At 39.5% G+C, this 22,151-nt stretch overlaps 2 protein-coding genes across 3 annotated transcripts in view; both read right to left on the reverse strand.

The window, feature by feature from the left end:
* The window catches only part of LOC119030944 (muscleblind-like protein 1), a 136,358-nt gene extending 115,831 nt beyond the window's left edge, over nt 1-20,527 (reverse strand). The window contains exon 1 of the mRNA XM_037118957.1: nt 20,507-20,527. The gene's annotated coding sequence lies outside the window, so the exon portion shown is untranslated. The remainder of the gene's footprint in view (nt 1-20,506) is intronic.
* On the reverse strand, nt 2,001-20,620 carry aadac (arylacetamide deacetylase). 2 transcript variants are annotated; one of them, XM_037118927.1, is made up of 5 exons: nt 20,507-20,620; nt 9,422-9,650; nt 8,771-8,840; nt 7,276-7,447; nt 2,001-4,544 (listed from the first exon to the last, which is right to left on the reverse strand). In XM_037118927.1, exons 2-5 carry the CDS (start codon nt 9,612-9,614, stop codon nt 3,918-3,920), a joined length of 1,062 nt encoding a protein of 353 aa, XP_036974822.1. In that variant the 5' UTR covers nt 9,615-9,650; nt 20,507-20,620; the 3' UTR covers nt 2,001-3,917. The 2 variants fall into 2 exon arrangements, with proteins under 2 accessions (XP_036974822.1, XP_036974817.1); XM_037118922.1 differs by lacking the exon at nt 20,507-20,620 and adding an exon at nt 10,985-14,744.
* Between the last annotated feature and the right edge of the window lie 1,531 nt (nt 20,621-22,151).

Here is a 22,151-nt window from a genome sequence, read left to right on the forward strand (position 1 = left end):
GCCAGTTACCTTGGTCCTTACTTAGGCCTTGAATCCCTTGATTAAACACACTTCACTTCGTAGGGCTTCACTACAACAACAGAAGGGATCAGGTGCTTTCTTTTACTCATGACTAATCACACCATGCTTGATCCGTCATTTCATTTACATTGGCGTCTCTCCTGGAATGAGGAGACGAAAAGAAAAGAAGCACAGAGGAAAAGTCAGGCTGTGTTCCGTGTGTGCATTTCAAGTTTCATAACAAAACCCAGAGGGATGGTGTTGAGACAGAGCCTTTGAGGAAAAGCAGAGCTAAAGTACATATGAGGACATACTCGGAACCTGAACCACTACATTATAAATCATATGATATCCTAATGTAATTATACCCTGGGAAGATAATCCAATTCTGCATTTCAGATCTCTGGCGTTTTAGGTGACAAGGCCATTCAAGGGCACATTAAGGCTTCTAAGGAAGGTTGCTGTGTGGTAAACTTTTTTAACTGTCTTTTAATAAAATAATTTATTCTAAACATTAATCATTTTGTGGTGATATATCAGCGATTAAGTTAGTTGTCAACATTAGTCTAAGATTCAAAGTAAGTGAGGACATTAACATCTGGCTTCGGCTTCAAAACTTTCATTACCTGACCTTTAAAAAAATGACATGATTTACCTTCAAGCTTGATCTTCATCATAAGTATTTCTGGAGAAAAAAAACCTGACAGAAAATCATGTCTACACAAGGTACAAATTTACAGCAAGGAACAGTGTGTGCCTGCTTACTCACATTCCTGCTGTGAGCACAGTAAGTAATTGTGCGTTTTCCATACTGTATGTAAGTATAATCCGTGCAAAACCACCAGACATTATGACCAGTTTCCGGGAATCCTCTGCCATAATCCATATCACGTTACTGTTATTATCCCTCCATAGCAGTTAAGGGATTTGGGAACAGTTCTACTTTCATGTACAGAAGGATAAATAAGTGAACATGTGCATGGAGTACCAGCACACACACGCACACCTGCATACAAGGCCAGCTCACAGCAGAATATGACCAACATAATGTAGCACATAAATAGATCTCTCTACACCCAGGAGGCGTGGAGTGTTTTGTTTAATGTGTCTTGATGAACGAGGTTGACCTATTTGAATCACCCTTTTGTATAAATCATTTGTTCGCACTCATGCATCATCCTCTTTGCTGTCCAGGGGGGAAAAAAACAGCTTGTCTTTTTAGTTCAGCCTCTTGGATTGAACATGTGTAGGTGTGTTTAGTGGTAGATTCAACAGCACTCTCTTGCTCAGCAATATGAACCCTCAACAGATTCAACAGGCACTGTTTTGCATACAGCAAAGGGTGCCAAGTGAATTTGGTGTGTCTGAGTCAGTTTATGCGAAATGTCCTACTCGTCGTCCTTTTGACTTTTAAAATATGAAGTATACTTGTCAACATCATGTAACAGTTAATGGCCCTGATGCACACTTTTTGGCCAAACGAGCATGTTGAATCTGCAGCGGACCCTGCAGGTGAGAGATATCTCTCTGATTGGCTGTTCAGCAAAGTGAAATAAGTGCTTGAGAGGACACCACAAAAAGAAAGGGGTCGCGCCTCGAGCTTGTCACTGCAGTATCCTTTGGTTATTATTTCATGCAGTCTGCCCTCGTTTTTACTGACACTGCTTTATCACAACGATTTGTCCGAGGACTTCCAGTTTCCCTTATTGAATAGGAAATACAGAGTTATTTCCTCTCACGCCAGTGCAGAATGTACGGGTAGTTGGCAATCAGCTGAAGTTTGTGTGGTGTGTTCAAGCGCAGTTCTTTGGCTGACACAGGTGACTAGAGGCAACACAACAGTTGGCTTCTGTTGCCACTAAGTCTTTGATGTCAGTTTGGCATGTCAGGGCCCAAACAATGTGTTAACAGATACGTCTATTTTAGTATGTGGTCTTTACACCATATGCAGTTGCATGTACACCCACCCACACACCCACATACGTACAACTTATCAGTAGTTAAAGGTCAAGTCAATTTATTGACAGATTGACAAAATGACATTAAAATTAAAAATTATGCAAATCATAAGTTCTCCAGGAGGAAATCCAAAACAAAAATAAAAGCAATCATATTTACAATTGAGAATGTAGCAGTGCTTAAGCCTATGACAAAAACAGCTGTAAAGTTGTCACTTGTTGAAAAAGTTACATACTTTTGTGTATTTCCCTAGTGAAAATGAGAAATTGATTTTAAAAAATGCATGAGACATTCAAACATGACATGCCTCGATCTTTAGCTTATTTTGAACAGTAAAGCTTAATGAACCACAAGACATTTAAGAACAGACATTCATGGAAAGGATTAGTTTTGAGTAACCTTTCAACCTCCCTGTTATCTTTTAAATGGTCATCCCATGAGCAGAGAACTCACAGGGTGATGTCATCCACAGATAAAAAGATTTCAAGCCATCTCACATGATTGTTGGGCCTTGGGAATAAATAAATGTAGCCTCACTTCCTCTGAATGTTGTCAACACAGAGGTACAGGGGCTAAAAGTTGACAAGTGCAGTCATTTACCACAGACCACAGAACTGAATGCAGCCATAGTGTCAGCCTCCTGTCTGCACACTATTCCATGTTACAAATTTAACCATGAAACTAGCACTTGGTCTGGCACTGGCAACTTCATCTAACAACAGCAAAGCAGCCGTGACATTGCTTACTTGTATTATTCATTAGACAAAGGCAGGTTTATATTGAGAACTATACTAGCTTGATGGTCAAATGTATGATTCAGTGAGTATTATTCTTATTTCCATATGCCTGTACTTGGATTAACCATGCATAAAGCATTTACTAACTACAATAAAATCATGCTTGAACAAGGAAACAAACACACAACCCTATAAAACCTTTGATCGGGAACTCTTGAGATGTTGAGACTTGGGGTGTGATGTAAAGTTTAAGGCAAATAAAGTGTTGCCCCAAATTCTTTCTTGGACATTTTCGCTCTTTCTGCCATATTGCTACATCACACTCAGCTAAGCTCAATCACAAAAAATGCATATATGTATGGTGTGAAGAATGTCTGGAGGTATGCACATTGTCAATACCAATATTTTGTCTGGAATGTTGAAAATTAGACTAGATGTGCAAAGATGTTTTCCTGAAGAAGACATTCCCTCAAATCAAGTAAGCATCTGCCTGTGTTCTACATCTGTATTGGTTACACAACTAAGGGCGGGTTCCTTCTTTGTGAAAAACTGTGTTTCTGTGTTTAACAGAATACCACTGGCCAACCTCTGATGCAACTTCAGGAACACAGGAGTTGCACACATCGAAAACAATCTTAGGTTTCATCAGCTGCACTCAGTGATAAATGTTAACTTTGGCCAAACTGAATATAATTTTTGGCTGTTGTGAAAATCCTTTCAAAATTTTCAGAGCTTCATACAAGATTCTTAAAAAAACCCAAATGGAATAGTTCAGATTCTAGTGACATGATCAGATCAGGTAGAAATTCAAGACTGAGCAGCATCCTACAGGGCCAGCTGCCACCCACACACACACCAACCTTTGATATCTTTTCCAAGTTGATTTTCCCCCACAGCTCTCTCTGGGTACTATTGTGTCTGTCAGACGATAAACACAATACTACCATTGTACCTGACTGATTGTGTCACCCGTGTAGTGTTTCACTCAAGCCACCATATGTGAATTGTTTTTCTAAATCATGTTTGCTACTGATATCTAATGTGATGAAATACATGAGTGGAAAAAGAAGAAGTTATTTCTCAATATATTTACAGAAAATATCATGACCAAAGAAGTATAAAGAAAAACAAAAAGTTGAACACCAGAAGGGAAAAACTATGCACCTACTCAAACACTGGTGCATTGTGTGGAAGAACTGGAATGATGATAGTCAAGAATTTTTACAAGTTTTCCTTGAGCCATTTGATATAGTTCTCTGTCATGCGATCTGCAATCAAGAAGTCGGTTGGCCACAAGGTGAACATCAGCGCTCCATGAAATCCTGTGTCATAGTGTTCATGTGTCACCTTGACACCAGCAGCACGGAGCCTTGTGACATACATGATCCCATCATCTCGAAGAACATCATACTCACATGTCAGAACGTAGGCCTTGGGCAGAGAGTGTAAGGCCGTGTCTGGAACCAGCAGGGGCGATGCTCTCGGGTCAGCAAAAGACAGAGATGGTCCATCCATCCCAACTGCATGCCCTCCAACTCCTTGCACTACAGCAGGAGCACTATAGTTGTATTTTCTATGATATGTTTCTGGCAGAAAGGCGCTCCAGTTGACAAACTTAAGCAGGCTGGATGATTCGGGGTTGTTGTGGGTGTTTGCCATCATGGCTCTGAAAAGGGCCTTGTCGCTGGTGAAGTACTCACTCCAAAAACGCACCATGAGGGTGCGGGGCAAAATGGGCATGTCCTGATTCTGTTGATAGGAAGGAGTGTTGAGGTCCAAAGCCTGCAACACAGGGTAGAGGAGTGCTTGGGCCTTCAAGTGAATCTGTCTACCAGGCTCCTTTTGTAACTGTGAAGACAGACAGAGAGAGATTTTTAAAGAAAACTGAATTGGATTAAAACTTGAATATAAACTTAAACTTTTTAAAAACAAAGAAGCATCAACTGATCACATATACTAGACACAGTATTCTGTCTCACTGAACTGTTGACAAGTTTTCAGTTAGATCAAAGCCAGGACTTATGGCGACCTATAACCTAACTCATGGATGCAGCAAGAGAGCTGGATTGGTATGACAGCACACATGTCTCAACCAGAACACAGACCAATCAGCCAGGACATTAAAACCACCTGCTTTATAGTCTGTAAGTTCCTTTCGTGCCACCAGAAATGCTCTGATTCATCAAACATGGACAGACGCCTTGCAATGGGACGTTGGCAGTGGAGTCCAGTGGGTTTCCCACAGATGCTTAATCAGACTGGGATCTAGGGAATTTGGGGGGGCAGGTCGGCTCTTTGTCATGTTCATCAGGTCATTGCACTGCTGGGGCACTGCCACTGAGGAATGCCAATACCATGAGGTTCTATACTTGGGTGGGTGTCAAGTGGCATCCACTCGAATGCGAGGATCCAAGGTTTCCCAGCAGAACATTGCATTGTATTGGATGATTAATGTTAATTTCATCATCTGTTCATGGTTTTAATGTTGTGGCTGATCAGTAGGCCAAAATAAGCATCTCCAGCATCTTTTCTGATTGTCTAGTCATTAATAAAAACAAAAGAATAATGTAGTGGGTATTTAAAACAAAATGTAAATGTATGGCACATGACCTTTATTTGGGTAAGGTAGAGAACAAAATATGTTAATATGAGAGCAATCAAACCTTTTTTAACATATTGCCACTTCACAAACAAATCAAACAAGGTATGTCTAATCCGTGAACTACTGCATGCGTCCCTGCACCACAGGCTGTGGAAAACTGAGCAAAAACACATTTCTGTGGGTTCTCTATGTGCCTGAGTGCTCATTTGGCTGACTTTCTGGGGAATCTGACAAATGGGAGGAGAGGCATACAGCACATTTTTGGGGGACAGCCATGTCCCATTAGAGTGGATTATCATGGAGTCACCCACATGACAATGCAAAGCGGTGAGTGTAAGGGGTTATTGCCTTGAAGTAAACAAATCCCTACCTACCAGCCTGATGCCTGACTCATCATGTCAGTGTTGTCTACTAATAGGGTGCCAAGGGACATAATGTCTACTCCAGAATCTTGTAGACCAGCTGAGTGAAGCATTTTGAAGGATCAGCTTCTCTCCATGGTGCAACACTAGAAGTCTCCACGGCTTTGAACAGTGATGTTGAATGCCAAGGAGGTAATGCACCTGTTGGCTTGGATTTGGTGCTTTTCTTTGAGTTGATTCCAAACTCCTACTGTGTTAGGCACCGTGTCAACTCAACTGTGTGCAACAAGGCCCACCACCCAGAAAGGGCAAGAGGACTGAGGTCATCTAGGTAAAATAATATATATTTTGGTCGGATTTTTTGGATTTCTCCTTTTGAAATCGTGAATCTTCCACTACAACTGGTATCTTTACTGTGCCTTTTGTCAGATCCTCTGCACATGCTAAGTTGTTTACAGTTTCACTTATTGAGATTGCAACATCATCAAGCCGCCCTTAACCTTTAATGAAGACCAAACTGGCTGATCATGCCTTTTTCGTCTTTTCTAGTACTGCAAATTCCCCAGAATAAACTATCTTAAAGTGAAACTCTCACCAAAAGCAACCTAGGCTTTATTTGTGAATGTATATGAGTCAAACCTTCTTGTAAAAGCATAATTACCATGAAAGAGGCACCACAGTTTCGTTTTCGGGCAAGCTAATATTCAATCAAAATCGTTAAAACACTAAGAAGGCTCAACACAACTTGAAAATTTGCTCATATTATCACCAGGGTCTCAACACGTAAACACGAGCACTGAGAACATTGTTTGTGTACACAGAGTTCACTAAAAAGAGAGTTTTTAGACAACAAGCCTTGAGGAGCGGTCCACAATTACTCTCCTTCCTGTTAGGTCGCACTATGGGATCAACACTTTTTGTCTGCCATGACAGCAGTGCCCTGAAGATACAGCTGCTAACGTGTGCTGTTCACAAACTTTCTTTTTAGTAAAATCTGTGCACACAAACAATGTTCTCAATGCTCGTTTTCATGTGACCCCAGACCCTGGTGATACTATGTGCAAAGTTTCATGTTGTGTCCAACACTCCATTGAAAATGAGCTTGCCCGAAAATGAAACTAAAGTAAATCTTAAAAGTGCCTCTTTCATCGTAATGATGCTTTTACATGAAGGTTTGACTCATATACATTCACAAATAAAGCCTAGGGTGCTTTTAGGCGAGAGTTTTCCTTTAATCATATGTTCTAAGAATACACACATTTTTGTGAGTGTGGTTACTGTGGCTTTGACACTCATTGTTGCAGGTCGCTTGTTTGTTCCACTGACTGTAAGAGAGTTTGTGTTAGAGAAATCAACACAAAATGAAAATAGGTGCCTGCTGAACAGTTCATATCCATGAGGTGATGTTATACAACGCAGGCCATCAAATAGTGGGTCACTATTTGACACCTTAAACCCAGCACAGAACCTTCTTATAGTTCAGAGTATGTATTAATACTATCATCTTAAACTGGCTCATTAATCTTGTCTCATGCCACTTATTCGTACAGTTCTTTTCCCATATGTGAACCACAAAAATAAAGCTGGTGGTAGAAAGAAAAAATAGATTCAGTACCTGCTGGGACACAGCAGCTGCCAGGTTCCCCCCTGCACTATCCCCAGCCACAGCAATGCGACCTGGGTCTACAGAGAACTGGGCCAGCACCCCCTTCTGGAGGAAATGTTTGACCACACGGTATACGTCCTCATATGGGACAGGGAAGTGGTGAGCAGGGGCAAGGCGGTACCTGAAGAGCAGAAAGGTGCAGATTAAAGTCAGAGAATAAATAAACATCAGCTTTAAAGGCCATGAGCACAGATAACATTTTGAGCCAGGGATAATAAACAGGATGACATTTAGGGGATAGCAGATGACAAACTAAAGCCTAAATACCAGCTGAAAAGCAAAATGTCATTGTAATGTAATGTAAGATTTAGAACTGTATTAATGCTCCTTACGACTAACAGTAGTTTTAAACTTTAGCTTTCTCATTTTATTTGGCAGTGTTTGGGAGAAGAGATAAGTACATAAATACAAGATGCAGCATAAAGCTGCGCAACCAGGCTGTAACTGATTAAATCTGTAGTCTGGTCTTTAGTTTAACAAATTCTGAAGGGCAAACCATAGACAAGCAAAATAACTAGTAATTTTAAGACACATTAGTTGATATTGATTTTGTGTAAATCTGGCAAATCATCACAAATATATACGTTCTATCATAGCTGTAAAATAAAATCAATTGTGTAGAAATCCACATTTGAGTCTTTCTTAAGATTAGCTCTGGTGAATGGTGATAAAGCTTCAGTTGCATGTCCAAAATGTTTTGTAATATTCAAATAACAAAACAACAGATGAAATTACTACACTTTTTTCCTCGTTTCATCTCTTTTCTTGAGCTGACCTATGCCCTGTTGGTGTCATAAGTGATCTATGAGTGTTTCGATCTTGAAGCCAAATGTTACACATGGCTGACTTTGAGATTGGGAAATGCTGGAATTACTCACTGAACCTTTAACAAATTGCAGACAGGAATTCGGATGAGGCAGATAAGGCAATACCCCCACACTAAAACAGTGATCCACTCTCCCTCCCACTGTCAACTGCTGTGTGTCAACAAGTATATTAGTATGAATGAGCTCAGATATTCCACTTGATGTTTGATAAATGCTGAAAAACTGTGAGTTGGTAGGGCACTGGGAAAATAAAAGTTACAGTCCTAAGAGCCGGATGTGCCAAAGAACAACAGTGAGTGAAGCTGTGACAGGGAAAGCCTTGCCAGACCCAAATGAAAACCTGTTAGCTGCACTCTACTGCATCCTTACTTTCATCTAGCCTGTGATTAATGAAGGAGGACAGGCACATACAACAACAGAAAATTGTTAGAGAGACAAAGAGAGGGAGTGGGGGAAACAGAAGGTCTTCACTTTCAGTAATGCAGAAGAAAAGAGGAAATGTTTAGTGAAATAATGACATTTATTAATTAAATATGCCTCTCCCTACGGTGGCCAGCAGTTTGTGCAATATATTACAGCAGCTGAATTTAACTGTATATAAAATATAAAATACTCACTCTACAGAAAGAACCACTGCATCTAGCTCAGTGACCATTTTTCTAGCCAGGAGATCATATGGACTCATCCCTGTAGAGAGAAAGCAAACACAGATCAGAACAGAGATACTGAAGAACACAAATCACAAAAATAACATCCATCCATTTCTGGCATCACACGTCACCTGACATGAAGGTAACACTGCAGTAACAGAAATGAACCTGCCATCGAGTCTAACAGTACTTACTGGTAAGAGTCGTGTTTCTGTAATTGTTACAGCCGTTCAACAGATTGCAAGAACAGCATGAGATGTGTCAAATTCTGTGTCATGTCATTACATCTCGGATTAGCTCCGAGTTTCCCACTGCTCCAGCAGACGGTGTGTTATTTTGTCATAATTTTGTGAAAGCTTGGGTAGCCTTTGTTTGAGAGTTTGTTTATTATTTATGATCCTGTCATAATAACTGTCATATAGAGTCTACATAAAGCTGTGAAGTCAAACTGTGAATTTTCAAAGTATTTTTGCATTGTAATGGTAGAATTACTTTGCGATGAACACTTGTAAAACTGTAATTACCCATCTATCCATCTTTCTAGCAATCCTTAAAGCCATAAAAAAAAGCCATATTCCTGTGTGATACAGGAGTAGACAGGCCCACCCATCAACTTACTGGAACTCCCCAGACACCAGCCTCCACCATGGAGGTATATGACAGCTCTCCTGAGCTCAGTGTCAACGCCCTGCTGCTTTGGCTGGTACAGCACCACCTCCACTCCATCAAATTTCTCCTCTGTCACCTTGACATGCTCGTCAGACACTGGCACTACCCTTTCAGCCAGAGTAATGAAGTACATTACCCCCATGTAGTCCTTCAGCCCCAGTAATTCACTTAAGTCTGCCTGGAAAGCAAAAAAGAGCATGATATATTGAAAGAAAGTACAGAATTTCTTGTTGTTCATCAAACCTGCACCAATTTATTGCCTATTTTACATAAGTACCACCAGTTTATCCAATGTAAAGCTCATAATATTCAAAACAGAAAGCACTAGGAAGCCAAACTATGTGGTCAGTAACAAAAAGCGAGGGAGTAGCGATGTGACTACTTCCTTCTAAAAAGTAAACAGCACCCCCTTATGTTATTTGTTTTGAGGGGTCATAACTGATAAGTAATAAAAGCATGACTAAAACTGTTGAAATAGGTAGTCGTGGCTGGCATGAGGATAATCAGCTGATGCTCTCCTACTTCCTCCACAACAAACTCAGAACAGAGACATACAGCAGTCTCTCTGTTTCAATAAACAAAACTAATCATTTGAACAAACAGAAAACAGAACCACTTCCAATAAAAATGCATTCTATTCAGAAAAATTACTGAATATTTGGTTTGAGAGACATATCTGTCACATACTAGCAATGCCTGCAGAACATTCCCCAAGACTAACATCTGATTAAAAATATAAAACACTTATTATAATGATGCCCTTATTGGGTAATGAATATTTTAAGAGAATGGCTGTGCGCCTGGTCCTGGGGAATGCATTCTGGCTATATAATTCAACACTACTCAAATGAAAGGTTTGAATATGTGGTGCATTAGATGTTACAAAATATTAATGACAATTACTTTGTAAAGGTATTTTTCATGCTGAAATATTTCTGTTTCCCTTAGAACACAAAAAGACTCTTTAAAACTTAAGCTTATTCTCTCAACAGCACAAATGACAAAGTCCTGTTTTGAATGTTGACTCAAATCACTGTAGCATCTTTCTACTTGAGTATTTGGTATTTAAATTCTGACAAAGGTGTGGCAAAACAATGCCACCACTCACTGATTTTCATACTACTGTTACAACCATGTGTGCATAACCAGATGTGTTTTAAAGCTATAGTCAAATGAGCTGCACTACTCATTATCAAGTGCAGTTTCCTTAATAGGGTCTATTATTAGAACAGGTGAGCAGGGCTATACAACACATGGATTAGCATCTGACATAATCTGGTGTAACCAGCATGTATATCTACATCAGCAAAATACAATAAAGGTTTACCCTGCCATCTTAAGGCTGGACAATTGCATGTTTGTCATCTTATATATGGTTTAATCATGTATTTAGCTGTCTTAAGAAATCATGTGCATCCATAGCTTATTCTATAAGTATTATTATTACCGGTGTAATGCTCAGTACAGCAGACTTAAGGTAGCAGGACAGAGGATATAGTGTTTTTTTCTTACCAGGTGGCTGAGACTTCTGAAGAAAGAGTTGGTCAGCATGAGTTTCCATCTCTCTTCAATCTCCTCCGGAATGGGCTCATAAATATAATACGCGGTAAAAGAGCAGACAGCGACGAATAAAATGACGCTTCCCAGCCTCATTTTACGACGTGCGTTTCCCAGCGACCGACTACGGGGTGCGAAACACAAAGAGACTGTTATCTGCGCTCGTTAACAAGTCGGCCGGTGCGCCGAACAAAGCGTTTTACGCTCGGAAATAATTTTGGATCCGGACCAGCTAAATGTGACAGCACGTGTTGGGTGTCATTTGATGGTTATCGGCGTGCATGTTCGGAGCTTTCCTTCGCTGCTCGTGCGCGTTCCGTAATGCATGTCCGTCTAGTGGAGCCTGGAGAATTAATTTAGGTGTCGGTGATAGGGAGACAGGAGCGCGCGCTCTGTGCGCTACTCACGAGGCAGAACCGTCCCACCTTGGCCAGCACCGCAAATTCCTCAGGTGTCTCCTGAGCGTGCACGACCAAACTTTGCGCCAAGATGCAACTGATGCAAAAACACCACAGTGACTCAGGCATTCAACTGTGCGGATTTCTTCTTCACCCTGATTGTTTCAAACACGTTTTAAAAGTCAGAAATATATCGCATACAGATTCCTTCAGCTGCTGCACAAAAGTGTCGGCTGAGCGCAGCAGCACACGGAGTGACTGTAGTGCAGCTCAACAGCTATGGTTGCAAGGCAGCCTAAGCTAATTATATTATTGGTGACAGTGCCAGATGAGATGTCTGGTTTCCTGGCAGGAGTGACTGTCAACGCAATATGACTCTCTCACGCACTCACGTTTTGGAAAGACTCTGCACGAGGAACTGATTTAGTGCGGCAGCACTTTAACCAAGAACTTGGAATTTCAGTAGAGTTGTTTTTCCTCCCAGTACAGGATGTGACTTTGATTTTGTCTGGCTTTTATGCCCACCTCTTCAGTCAGGACAACATATACACACAGTCGTCGTGTAGTGTTATTTCGAGCAGAATGAAGTCTTACAGAGGGCATCTTAGACCATTAAGTACTGACAGACCACATCCATATCAAGGTTTTCAAAAATAAACGATTTTTACCATGTATACGCAGGCAGTATTCTCATATGACAGGTTAAGGACAATGTATTCAGAGAGTTATTTTGGTGCAGACTACTTTATTCTTGGCTTTCCCCCAATGCACGCTGTCAAACAGTGTAAAGGACGAGTGTACGTTTGCACTTAAACAAGAACGTGAGTAAAATCTCCAACGTAAAATGTGTGCGTTGTACAGTAGTGGGATTTATCTGCAGCCTTCACCTCAGAAACCTACACCACATGCCTCCACGTGACGCTGCGGTGACCTCAGTGTTGTGACCTTTTCAAAGTTTCTCTAAGTCAAGTCGGAATTTGTAATTGGCCTGTGTTTAGGGGCTGGCAAGTGTCTCCTTCCATCAGCCGTCAAACTCTATTGAGATGCAATCTGCAGGATCCAGAGGGTGACGGAGGCTTGGTGAAAGCCTCTGTGAGACTGATCACTGCTGAGCGGTGGAATACTAAATCTCTTCTCTGAATACAAAATCACACTTCAGACACTCCGGGATTCTCCCTGGAATTCCCTCCCTCCTTTTCGCCTCCAACCACCGGCCTCCACTCAGCTTCTAACAGAGACCACCTCAGTTGGTTTCGTAAATCTTTCATGGAGCTCTCTTCACTCTGCGCGTCTTGTCAGTGGGGTAGACGGGTGTCAGAGGATGCGTGGGTGGGGATGTTGTCTTCATCTACGTAGAGCCATGCTGTGCTGTGCTCTGCCACGTGGCTGCCCAACACCCTGCTGTGTGTGGGGGTAGCTCAAGCAGATGTGAAGTTAACTGAAGTCTTAAACATGGAGTTTGAGTGCCGAAGTACAAATGCGTGTGAGTGAATGTGTGTTCATGCATTAAAGTGTGTGTGCTTGGTCACGTAAGCCCGTGCACATGCTCACATGTGAATGTGTGTGTTTGCGTACAGACAGGTCACGTTTCATTCCTTTGTGTGTGCACATTCTTGAGTTTAACATCAACAGAGGCACATCAAATGCTTATAATTAAGAAATCCAATCCAGACCTCCAGTGCCTGTGATGAGTATGAACAGCAAACTTGGTAACTTTTTAATTTGCAGGGCCCCCACTGAGGCCAAGAGGCTGAATGACAAAGGGCCTCTGAAAGCCCTTGATTCTGAGCTTCAGGCTGCAATGTGGAAGAAATACTTCTTTAAAAAAACTGCAATATTTAGGCCATAATTCAAAACTGCAGCAATGACTATTCTTCTTCTGGTTCTTTCACAATATACTAATGCAATGAGATTACTCATAAATAATCATCAGTAATGCGGCTGTAATGACTAAGTGAACTATGTAAGTTAAAAAAATCAAAAACACTTGTTATAATGATATCCCAAATCAAGACATTATATAGTATCATATCACAGTAAGAATATATTGTATATTGTAAATATTGCAAAGCCCTACTAATACCAGTCATGGTTTTCATTTACATAGTCTTTCAATAAATGGAGAATCTAGTAAATGCCTTTGCAAGCAAACCCCTTCTTTAACAAATTACTGTTTTTCTCCTGTTGAAACTGCATTGTTAGGAGGCTGTTAGCACCAGCTTAATTTCTGTTGGATATTATCACATCTTCCAGATGAAAAAGGTCATACACAGAAATAAATATTCATAAATACTGACATATTTAACCCAAAGTGTATGCTAAACTCTCTTGACAACATTTTCTGTAAACTCAAATCATCATAACATTATTCTGCTTCATCCTTACCCAGTGAAACGTTCTACCATCACAGCTGGAAATAGACTTTACTTCTTCAAGTAATATATTTGGAAATGCAGGATCTCCACTCACTGGCTCTAATCTAACTGCACCTTGCTGGGCAAACAAACTTGGCACTCAGATCTTTTCATTAAAGCATTTTACAAATCTTAACGTGTGTAATGCTCTTAGTTATATTCGTCCACAAAAAAGCCACAGAGAGCCAAGTTAGAGCCAAGGCTATAATTATTAGAAGTTCCATTATTAGCTAATAATTAACATACATTTTTTCTTTTTTATCTGATGGTGGTAACATTTTTTTGTGAAACACTCAATTTGAAAATCTTATCATTCAAGTGTTAGACTGAGATATAATTGTGACGACTTAAAAAAATCTCTTGAATAAGCAAGATTGTGTAGCCCTTTTTATTGACTTATCTGATGCTTTTGTCAATCTATCACTGTCAGTAAATTCTTCTGAAACAACTGGAATCTTTTGGATTTGATGAAAAATTGTGTATTTGCTTTGCAAATGATCTCAGTGGTAGAACTGAAGCAATTGTGGCTGATGGCTATCAGTTACAGTTGCACGATATTGGACTAAAACTCACATTGGACTATCTTGGTTTTCTGCAGTACAGATTATGATATGAGAAAGACAGAATTTTTCACAAGACAACTTGAGTAACTCTGAAGAAGATTTTCTAGTTAAGTCAGCGTAGTGGGAAGTCACCACTGTTACAACCACTGCGTAGAGGCATTTTAATATTAATCAAGTGCTGCAAGCGTAAGGTTCCACTTTAATGCCGACAAAACACAATATGAAAATGCGAAAGATCCGAGTTAACTAACCCTACTTGACATCACATGTCCTGCGATGTGACCTTTGCGCATGGGTACATCACAATGTCGATGCATAAACAGTATACTGTTCAGCCTGACTACCAGTCCAGTTTTATGTGTTAATAAAGGTGTGCCACAGGGTTCTATACTAGGACCACTTTGATCAACAATTTAATAAATGTAAAATAAAAGTTTATTAGAATTTGTAATATAGCATCAAATGCTTATCTGTGATATAAATCCCAGAATACAATACAGGCAGAACGGAAAAACCTACATACGAACTGTTTTGTGAGCAGTGAACAATAATAACAATTAACAAAACAGGTTTCCCAAACACAATAAAATAGCAATGCCAGAGACATCAGACTTAGTAAAAGAGTGATCAGAGCTGATGGTAGGAGTTCACTTTCCAAGAATCTAAGGGTGTATGTGTAAGAAACAAAATGGTACAATTTATTATTATATTATTATGTATTTAATGTTTATACTATAAAGACATTGTACTTGGGTCCATCAAAAGGTAATGCATAAAACAAGTCAAATGAGTCACATGTGGGCAATATCCCTGAATGGCTGTTACAACGTTTTGGCACAAGCTACAACAGAGAATTACAATAGAAAATCTCTTCTATTCAGCTAAACAGATAACAATGCACCCATTAACTTGTTATGCAGTGTATTTATTTACAGTAATCCAGTGTGGCTAAAAAGGGTAAACCGGCTGGCTTTCATTTCAAGCTGTAGGCCAGAAACAGAGCTGCAACCTGTCCACTTGTAATTATAAGCCTGGCAGGTTGCCCTGTGCTGTTGGGCCATCATTTTGTCACATATCCAACCAAAATACTGTGCAATCATGCATTTCAAAATTACTCCGTGTAGCCCAGGACCCCTAGGAAGACTACACTCACATCCATGTTCTACTAAAGCGGATCTTAAATAAACAACATTGTTTGTGCTTGTTTTTTTGCTGTTTTGATTTCATACAAAGTTTGCTCTGCTGAGAAACAACAAACTGAGACATAAAAATAACAAATGAAATGGTAAAGACACTTGCTAAATGATGGAAAATCTGACAGCATATACTAAGAGCTTCCAACAGTTACCATCATCAGTAATAAAAAACATATTTTCTAAGAGGTTATACAATAGTCCTTTATTACCTTTGCTCTGTAACAAGACTGATCAAGTGTTTATTACTCTGGGACAAAGCTCCACCACAGCAAACAATGAAGTTGTTTTGTTGTATCAGAGTGGTGTCAACCACTGCATCCATAAAGTATGGGATTTTCAAGTGCAGATGACAGACTTATTGCAGCATGGTGTTACATAATGTTCCCTTGTGGGCCAATACTTTCATTATTTACTTGGCTAAAAGACAAGCTATCTATTCTTTGGGATGGTATTCTAATAAAGATTAGCCCGCAAAAGGCTTGCTTGTATAATTTATGGAAAAGGCATTTAGGACAGCATTTGGCAAGGGAATGGAACAAGATATCACTGTAAATCAGCAATCGACCTTTTAGCCACTGGATCTAAGGGAATTGGGCAATCACATGGACAACACATTCTATCAAAGGAAGTGAAGCGTAAAGTTACAGTATTGCTGCTGATTCAGATTAAAGAGATGGACTGTAACTGCAGCTTCAATGTTAAAGTTAACTCATTAGCTATTTCCAAACAAACCCCCATTATGACTATTCGCTGTTGTTGCATTCTTCTTTTGAAGCAGCATGTGAACAATGAATATTTATGACAGTAATGCTGCTCATTGTCAGTATTTAATGTTCAATTGTGAACAAACCCATGGAAAGAGTGAAACCAACAATGAATTTATTATACAAATAGCTATTTATTGCTATCCAAATATTCTCTAAAACACAGAATAAATTAGCCACAAGTTGTTCCCATTTATCCCACCAAGACAATTTGGTGTATCAGCTGCAGCTAAGGCAATCTGAGGACACAACAATGTTGTGTCCCCAAATTAGTGCCTTAGTGTCTTGGGCCATGTCACTGGGGTACTTATTATTAACGAATGTTACAGTGTCCTCTGCAGTTATCGACCAGTCCAAACACAATTTTTTCACCATCAAGGTACAACAGATAATGTTGCAACTGCAGAAGTTAATGTCAGTGTAATGTTAGCTGACAGAAACTCTGTCATCATGATTAATATCTGTACAACCAATGCAATTATTATTAAATTGTCTACTAGAACCCAAAACTGTTTACAATAGAGATACAACGAGATCTGCCAAACACAGTCTAACAAAATCTTGTGGGAATCATAACTGGGTGACACAGTCCTTTCTTACAATAACCATGGGCAGTATTTTCAGTAAAACCTCTGTAACCCATTTTGTTTCTAGAAAAAATCACCACCACATCAAATGTGACATAATTCAATGGCTCAAATTAGTCAAAAAATGTTGTTTATTCCAGTTTGACTAACTTTGCTTAAAGTTAAAGGTCTGTTAAGTGAAAAAGTCCAAGCCAAAGGGAGTTACTCTCTTCAACACAAAACACTGCTCCTGCACTGCCTGAAACAGCTAGATTGTCATCAGGCCTTTACTTACATAACTTGCGTGCATCACTATGTAACAGGCATTATATAAATATATATTCTTATATATTTATTATAAAATATATGCAGGTGTACCACAGCCATGCTACCTTGCTGAGCATGACTCGCCCTACTCTGATTGGCTACATCCTGCACGTTTAGCAACGCACACGTGCAACTTTCATCAAAGATTGTACAGTGGCACGATATCTTACTCTGTAGCTAAAACGGAGTGTTCAAGACACAGTGTGAAAAGGGATGCTGCAGCAATGCACCACATGAGAAAACTAATATTTTGAAACTAATAAAATGAATGTATGTAAACCTACTCTATTAGGACCCCCAATGAATATGACCTCTTTAAAACTTACTAGCCCAGTTATTTGGCCCTCTTTTTTTTTTTTTTTTTTTTTTAAATAAACCTATATATCTTTAAGGAATGCATGACATTCAGAGGAAATGAATATACTCAGGGCTGAGTGCCACAGTGTGAGAACAAAACCTGTATGGAGAGACAAACACAATTTTGGTTTTGGTTGTTTCAGGGTTTTTTTGTTTTTTTTTTTGGACTATGAACAACATAGAGTTCTGCAAGCCTTATCCTTTAAAGTACTAAAAGATCCTAAAACCAGCCTAACCACCATTTCACATAACAGATGATTTGTTGAATATATTTTTGATTCATATGTCATAACAAACACCACACGAAAACTATTCCAACAGTTTTGGAATATTCCTATGAGCATAAACATCCTACTCTGTATGACTTTGGTTTTCATCAGCATTCACCATCAGATCTTCCCTACGTGACTAGGATCCAGAGCAGCAGTAAGAATCTTGATCTTTTTTCCACACGGTGCCTCATGATCATTGGTTTGGGTGTAGCAAACAGCAGTGGATAAGCTCTTTATCAGTAGTCGCCTATGTAACACTTTTGTCATAAGGAATGTTCGCCTCTCACCCCATTCCACGTGAATTTCCTCTTTGTTATCACCAGACACAAGGAAACCACAAGGTATTTGTATTACATTTCACACAGACAAGACAACTCTTTCAGAATACGAGTGAATGAATGCTGGTAAAGGTTTACCATTATTTTATCTAATAATTTTGACCCTGACATAAATTTGAGAAACATAAAACGGTTTTAGGGATCTTTACATGAACTTAAGACACGTTCAGACACTAGCAACTCTGTAATTTAAGCACAGCAGTGTTTGAAAGTAAAGGCTAAAGTCAGCACGCTGAGATGCTGACATTAACCATAGGTATCTGTTCCACATTACATGAAAATGTATTCAGTAGTTTTGGAGACATTTCACTCAAAACCACAAAAAGCACTAGAAGGAAAGTCAGGAGATCATCAAAGGTTTGTTTCATTTTGGACCAAAGTGGTGGACCGACGCTTCTGTCCAAAGCCGAGGCGCAGGGAGGCCATAGTCATATTATGTTTTGAGCTTAAACAAGAGGTCTCACGCTCACCAGCTTTGATGATTTGATGATGATGATTTTTTTTATTTGTATTTATTTTATTTTTTTTGTTCAGAGGACTGGTGACAAAACAAAGTTGTACTGGCACCTTGGAAACTGTGTTTTCCACTTATTTTCTCTTCCTGCTTTAAGAGGTAACCTTAGAAAACCTATTTTTACATGAATTCCAACTGTGAGCCTCTTCAATCTTAGTTTTCTGTCACTTTAATCGTTTTTGGGTTGTTGTTTTTTTTTTTTCATTTCATCTCCTCCCTTGATAATAAGATATTAATTTCTATGTTAACCCTAAAAAGAATGTGATCCATGCTCGCAAAATTGCAACATAAACAAAAAATCATTCAATTATCACTCCAAAATGCAGCAGGGACCAAAGGTCTGGGACAATTAGTCAAGATACAGACAAAACTAATGCAAAATACATTTGTTTTGTCTGTAATTCATTTTTCTCCTTAAAAAGGATAATATCAGCTTAACAAGTTGGGTGAAAAATGAATCTTTACTGGCAGGGATTCCACAGGGTTGTGCTAAACCTGCTGACTTATGTCATCCGAGCATGATTTGACAGTTTTCCACAAAGCTTCTTGTTATATCACAGAATGATTGGCTTTTGCAGTCTTTAATTGGCCCCATAAATGTTCAGGTCAGGTGACTGTAGAGGAAACCCTCTCACATTCAAGACTCCTCCTTGGTCTCTCTCTCTCTCTCTCTCTCTTTCCAGCTTTACCTGACAATATTAAAGATTTCCAATATGGTCTCAGACTTTTGAACCCGCTGTCTATCTTTTTAATTTTTAACAGAATATTTTAACAGACTGATTTCAACAGTATATCTTTACGCACAAACATTCATCGGTAGGACACAGCTTTATTTACCTGAACAACACTGCCACTAATTTTTCCAATTTACTGACTTTTTTTGTCACAATGTTGTTTTTGTTTGATTTTATCCCAAAACAGAAACATTTTTTGTTTTACTTATGTCATGAAGCCATCAGTAAGACACCATCTTATGTAAGGGGAAAACAACAAACAGCTGTGGTGCACTACAGCTCACTTTTAAGTACATTGCATGTTGAAGTCCATTAGTATTTATTAAACTCTACTTTCACCAGCAGATGGTGCTATGACCTCGATCAACGACAAAGGCTGGCATCTCAGCTCCTTTACAACAGTGGCTGTCCGGTCAAAAGCCTGCACTTACAAAATGTTGACTACTTTGGAGCAAACACAAGTATTTTTGGCTGGTAGACAATTAATTGTTCACGCTTTTCCAGATGGGCATTATAAGCCTGGGATGATGGAAAAAAACTACAAAAAACTGGGAAAACCATTAAATCGTCATCAACAGAGACAGTAAAGATCTGCTCCTTTGTACTGGTCAATGCATAAGAAGAGAAATAACTAGTTCACTGTTCTTGACCATAGTAAGCATTATTAACATTTAAATGTATCATACCTGCCTAAAATTATGTCCAGAATATACACATCCAGATGCCAAGCTGCAGATTGTTCTAGATACCTTAAGAAATTTAGCACACAGTGTTCTCCCTTCACTGTCCTTGATACTCCTACTACAATAGAGATGCAGGCTGGGTAAACAAGGTCACCCAGTAACTGGACAAGTCATTTCGCAACATCTCTCTATAAATTGATGCTGTTTATCTCCAGTATCTAATTCCAAACGTCATCACAAAATTACAGAATATATGACATGATTTATATGATGTATGACTTATTTTGATCATCTCAGACTGTTATTATCACCATCGATTCCCCAGTGACGAAAAACAAGCATTCTACTTACAACCACACACTTTTGGAAGTTTGGAGTCCAATGTTCACAGTATCAGGGACTCCTACATGTCCTCCTTTATTTCCCCAGATTATCCAGACTTCCTGCTCCGCAGCCTCCCTCTCTTTACAACAATGTTCAAGGTTCCTAAGGTTGAATGGCATGTTGCTTTGCTGACACCTGGAGGTGAAAGGTCAGAGGTGTCAGTCAAACCCAAACTATCATTTTTATCTGAATCACAGAGACGAATCAGATCAGACACACCTACTTGTGTAGTTATTGATGCCATAGTTACTGTTTAGCTTGTTCATTTTGGGTTAGGGTTACATAAAATTAATAAAAGAATACATTTTACAGACTTGACTCCGGTGGCATAACTATGCAATTGGAAGGATCTAAGATTTCCAGCCTGAGCAAGTACACTTAAATGTGCTATAGTAATGCCCCACGGCCATCAAGGGCTTGTGTGAGTCGAGCTCATACAAGCCACAGCAGGGGAATATCGGTGATTTAGAGAATCACTCTCTTGAGACAAGCTGCCATCTTTCCTGCTGGCAGCACATGGAAAGAAAAACTGGACACATTCGACCCAGAACACACTTTACAACCTTTCCTGCTCTCTGTTCTTTAGGGACCACAATTAAAAAAATGAACATCATGCTTTATTGAAGAGGAATTGAAACTAGCGAATGATGACATATTTACATACAGTCAGCCAGTCATGGCCATGAGAAAGAATTTCAGACCCAGACATGGCATACATTTTTTATACAGTCAAAGACTCCTCTTCAGACTGTGCAGTTGCTTTCACAGTCCTTGATCTCTAAAGAAGTGGGCTCCTCAAAGCTCAAGGCTCAGGAGGTTAAGCATCTCCAATATTTTAAGCCAAAACATGATGCAACCTCCATACAGGTCTTACTGACGCCACTGAGACTGCACTGATGAGAAAAGTCGTTCAGCTCTCAAACATGCCGGATGTTTTTCTTCTTTTCCTTTTATTAACCTACAACACAAGTCCGGTGGTAGGTTGGGTGTAGTATATTATTCAGTTCCCATCATCCGAAATGGTCCCCAAACTGATAATAAGTCACGAAAATTGAGGTTTTGCCCTTTTCGCACGAGGGTGGAAACATGGAAGCTTGCCTTTGCTGTTCATTGCCGTATTTTGTGTCACTTCCTGATTGAACAATGCAGCACTGTGACTTGTGGCCAAATTAACTGAAAACCAGATACCGTTTAAATGTTCAGTAAAAAAATAAGGTCAGACTCGTCTGTCCCTGCTTTAGACGTCTGTGACTTTTTAAATTTAGAGGATTCTGGTTGAGTGATAATAAGACTTGTAAAGCACTCAGATTTGTTCTTGTGACGGATAACTTGGCCCACAACGAGGACACAAAGAAACTGGAAGTCCTACTGGGTCTGACTGAGATCACTGAGCCACATGTTTGATGGAGCTCTGGTGTCATCTGAGACACTGTGAGCTCATTACATTGACTGTGGGAGGATGATTTAATTCACAGGTCCCCCATACACAGATGATATTTTAGCAGTCTAACTTTTTTAATGAATTTTTTAGAAAGTCAGCACTTAATTAATTTTACATCTTTTTTCTATGAGCTATAAAAGCTGTTATCATGCTGATGGGAAATTTGGTCAG

Source organism: Acanthopagrus latus, chromosome 2 (genome assembly GCF_904848185.1).
Source record: "Acanthopagrus latus isolate v.2019 chromosome 2, fAcaLat1.1, whole genome shotgun sequence".
Taxonomy (NCBI): domain Eukaryota; kingdom Metazoa; phylum Chordata; class Actinopteri; order Spariformes; family Sparidae; genus Acanthopagrus; species Acanthopagrus latus.

Coding starts and splice junctions, on each gene's coding strand:
- aadac (XM_037118922.1), bottom strand. CDS start 11,125: ATGAGGCTGGGAAGCGTCATTTTATTCGTCGCTGTCTGCTCTTTTACC. Junction 9,651..10,984: donor TCAGAAGTCTCAGCCACCTG/GTAAGAAAAAAA, acceptor TTTGCTTTCCAG/GCAGACTTAAGTGAATTACT. Junction 7,448..8,770: donor GCAGTGGTTCTTTCTGTAGA/GTGAGTATTTTA, acceptor TCTGCTCTTCAG/GTACCGCCTTGCCCCTGCTC.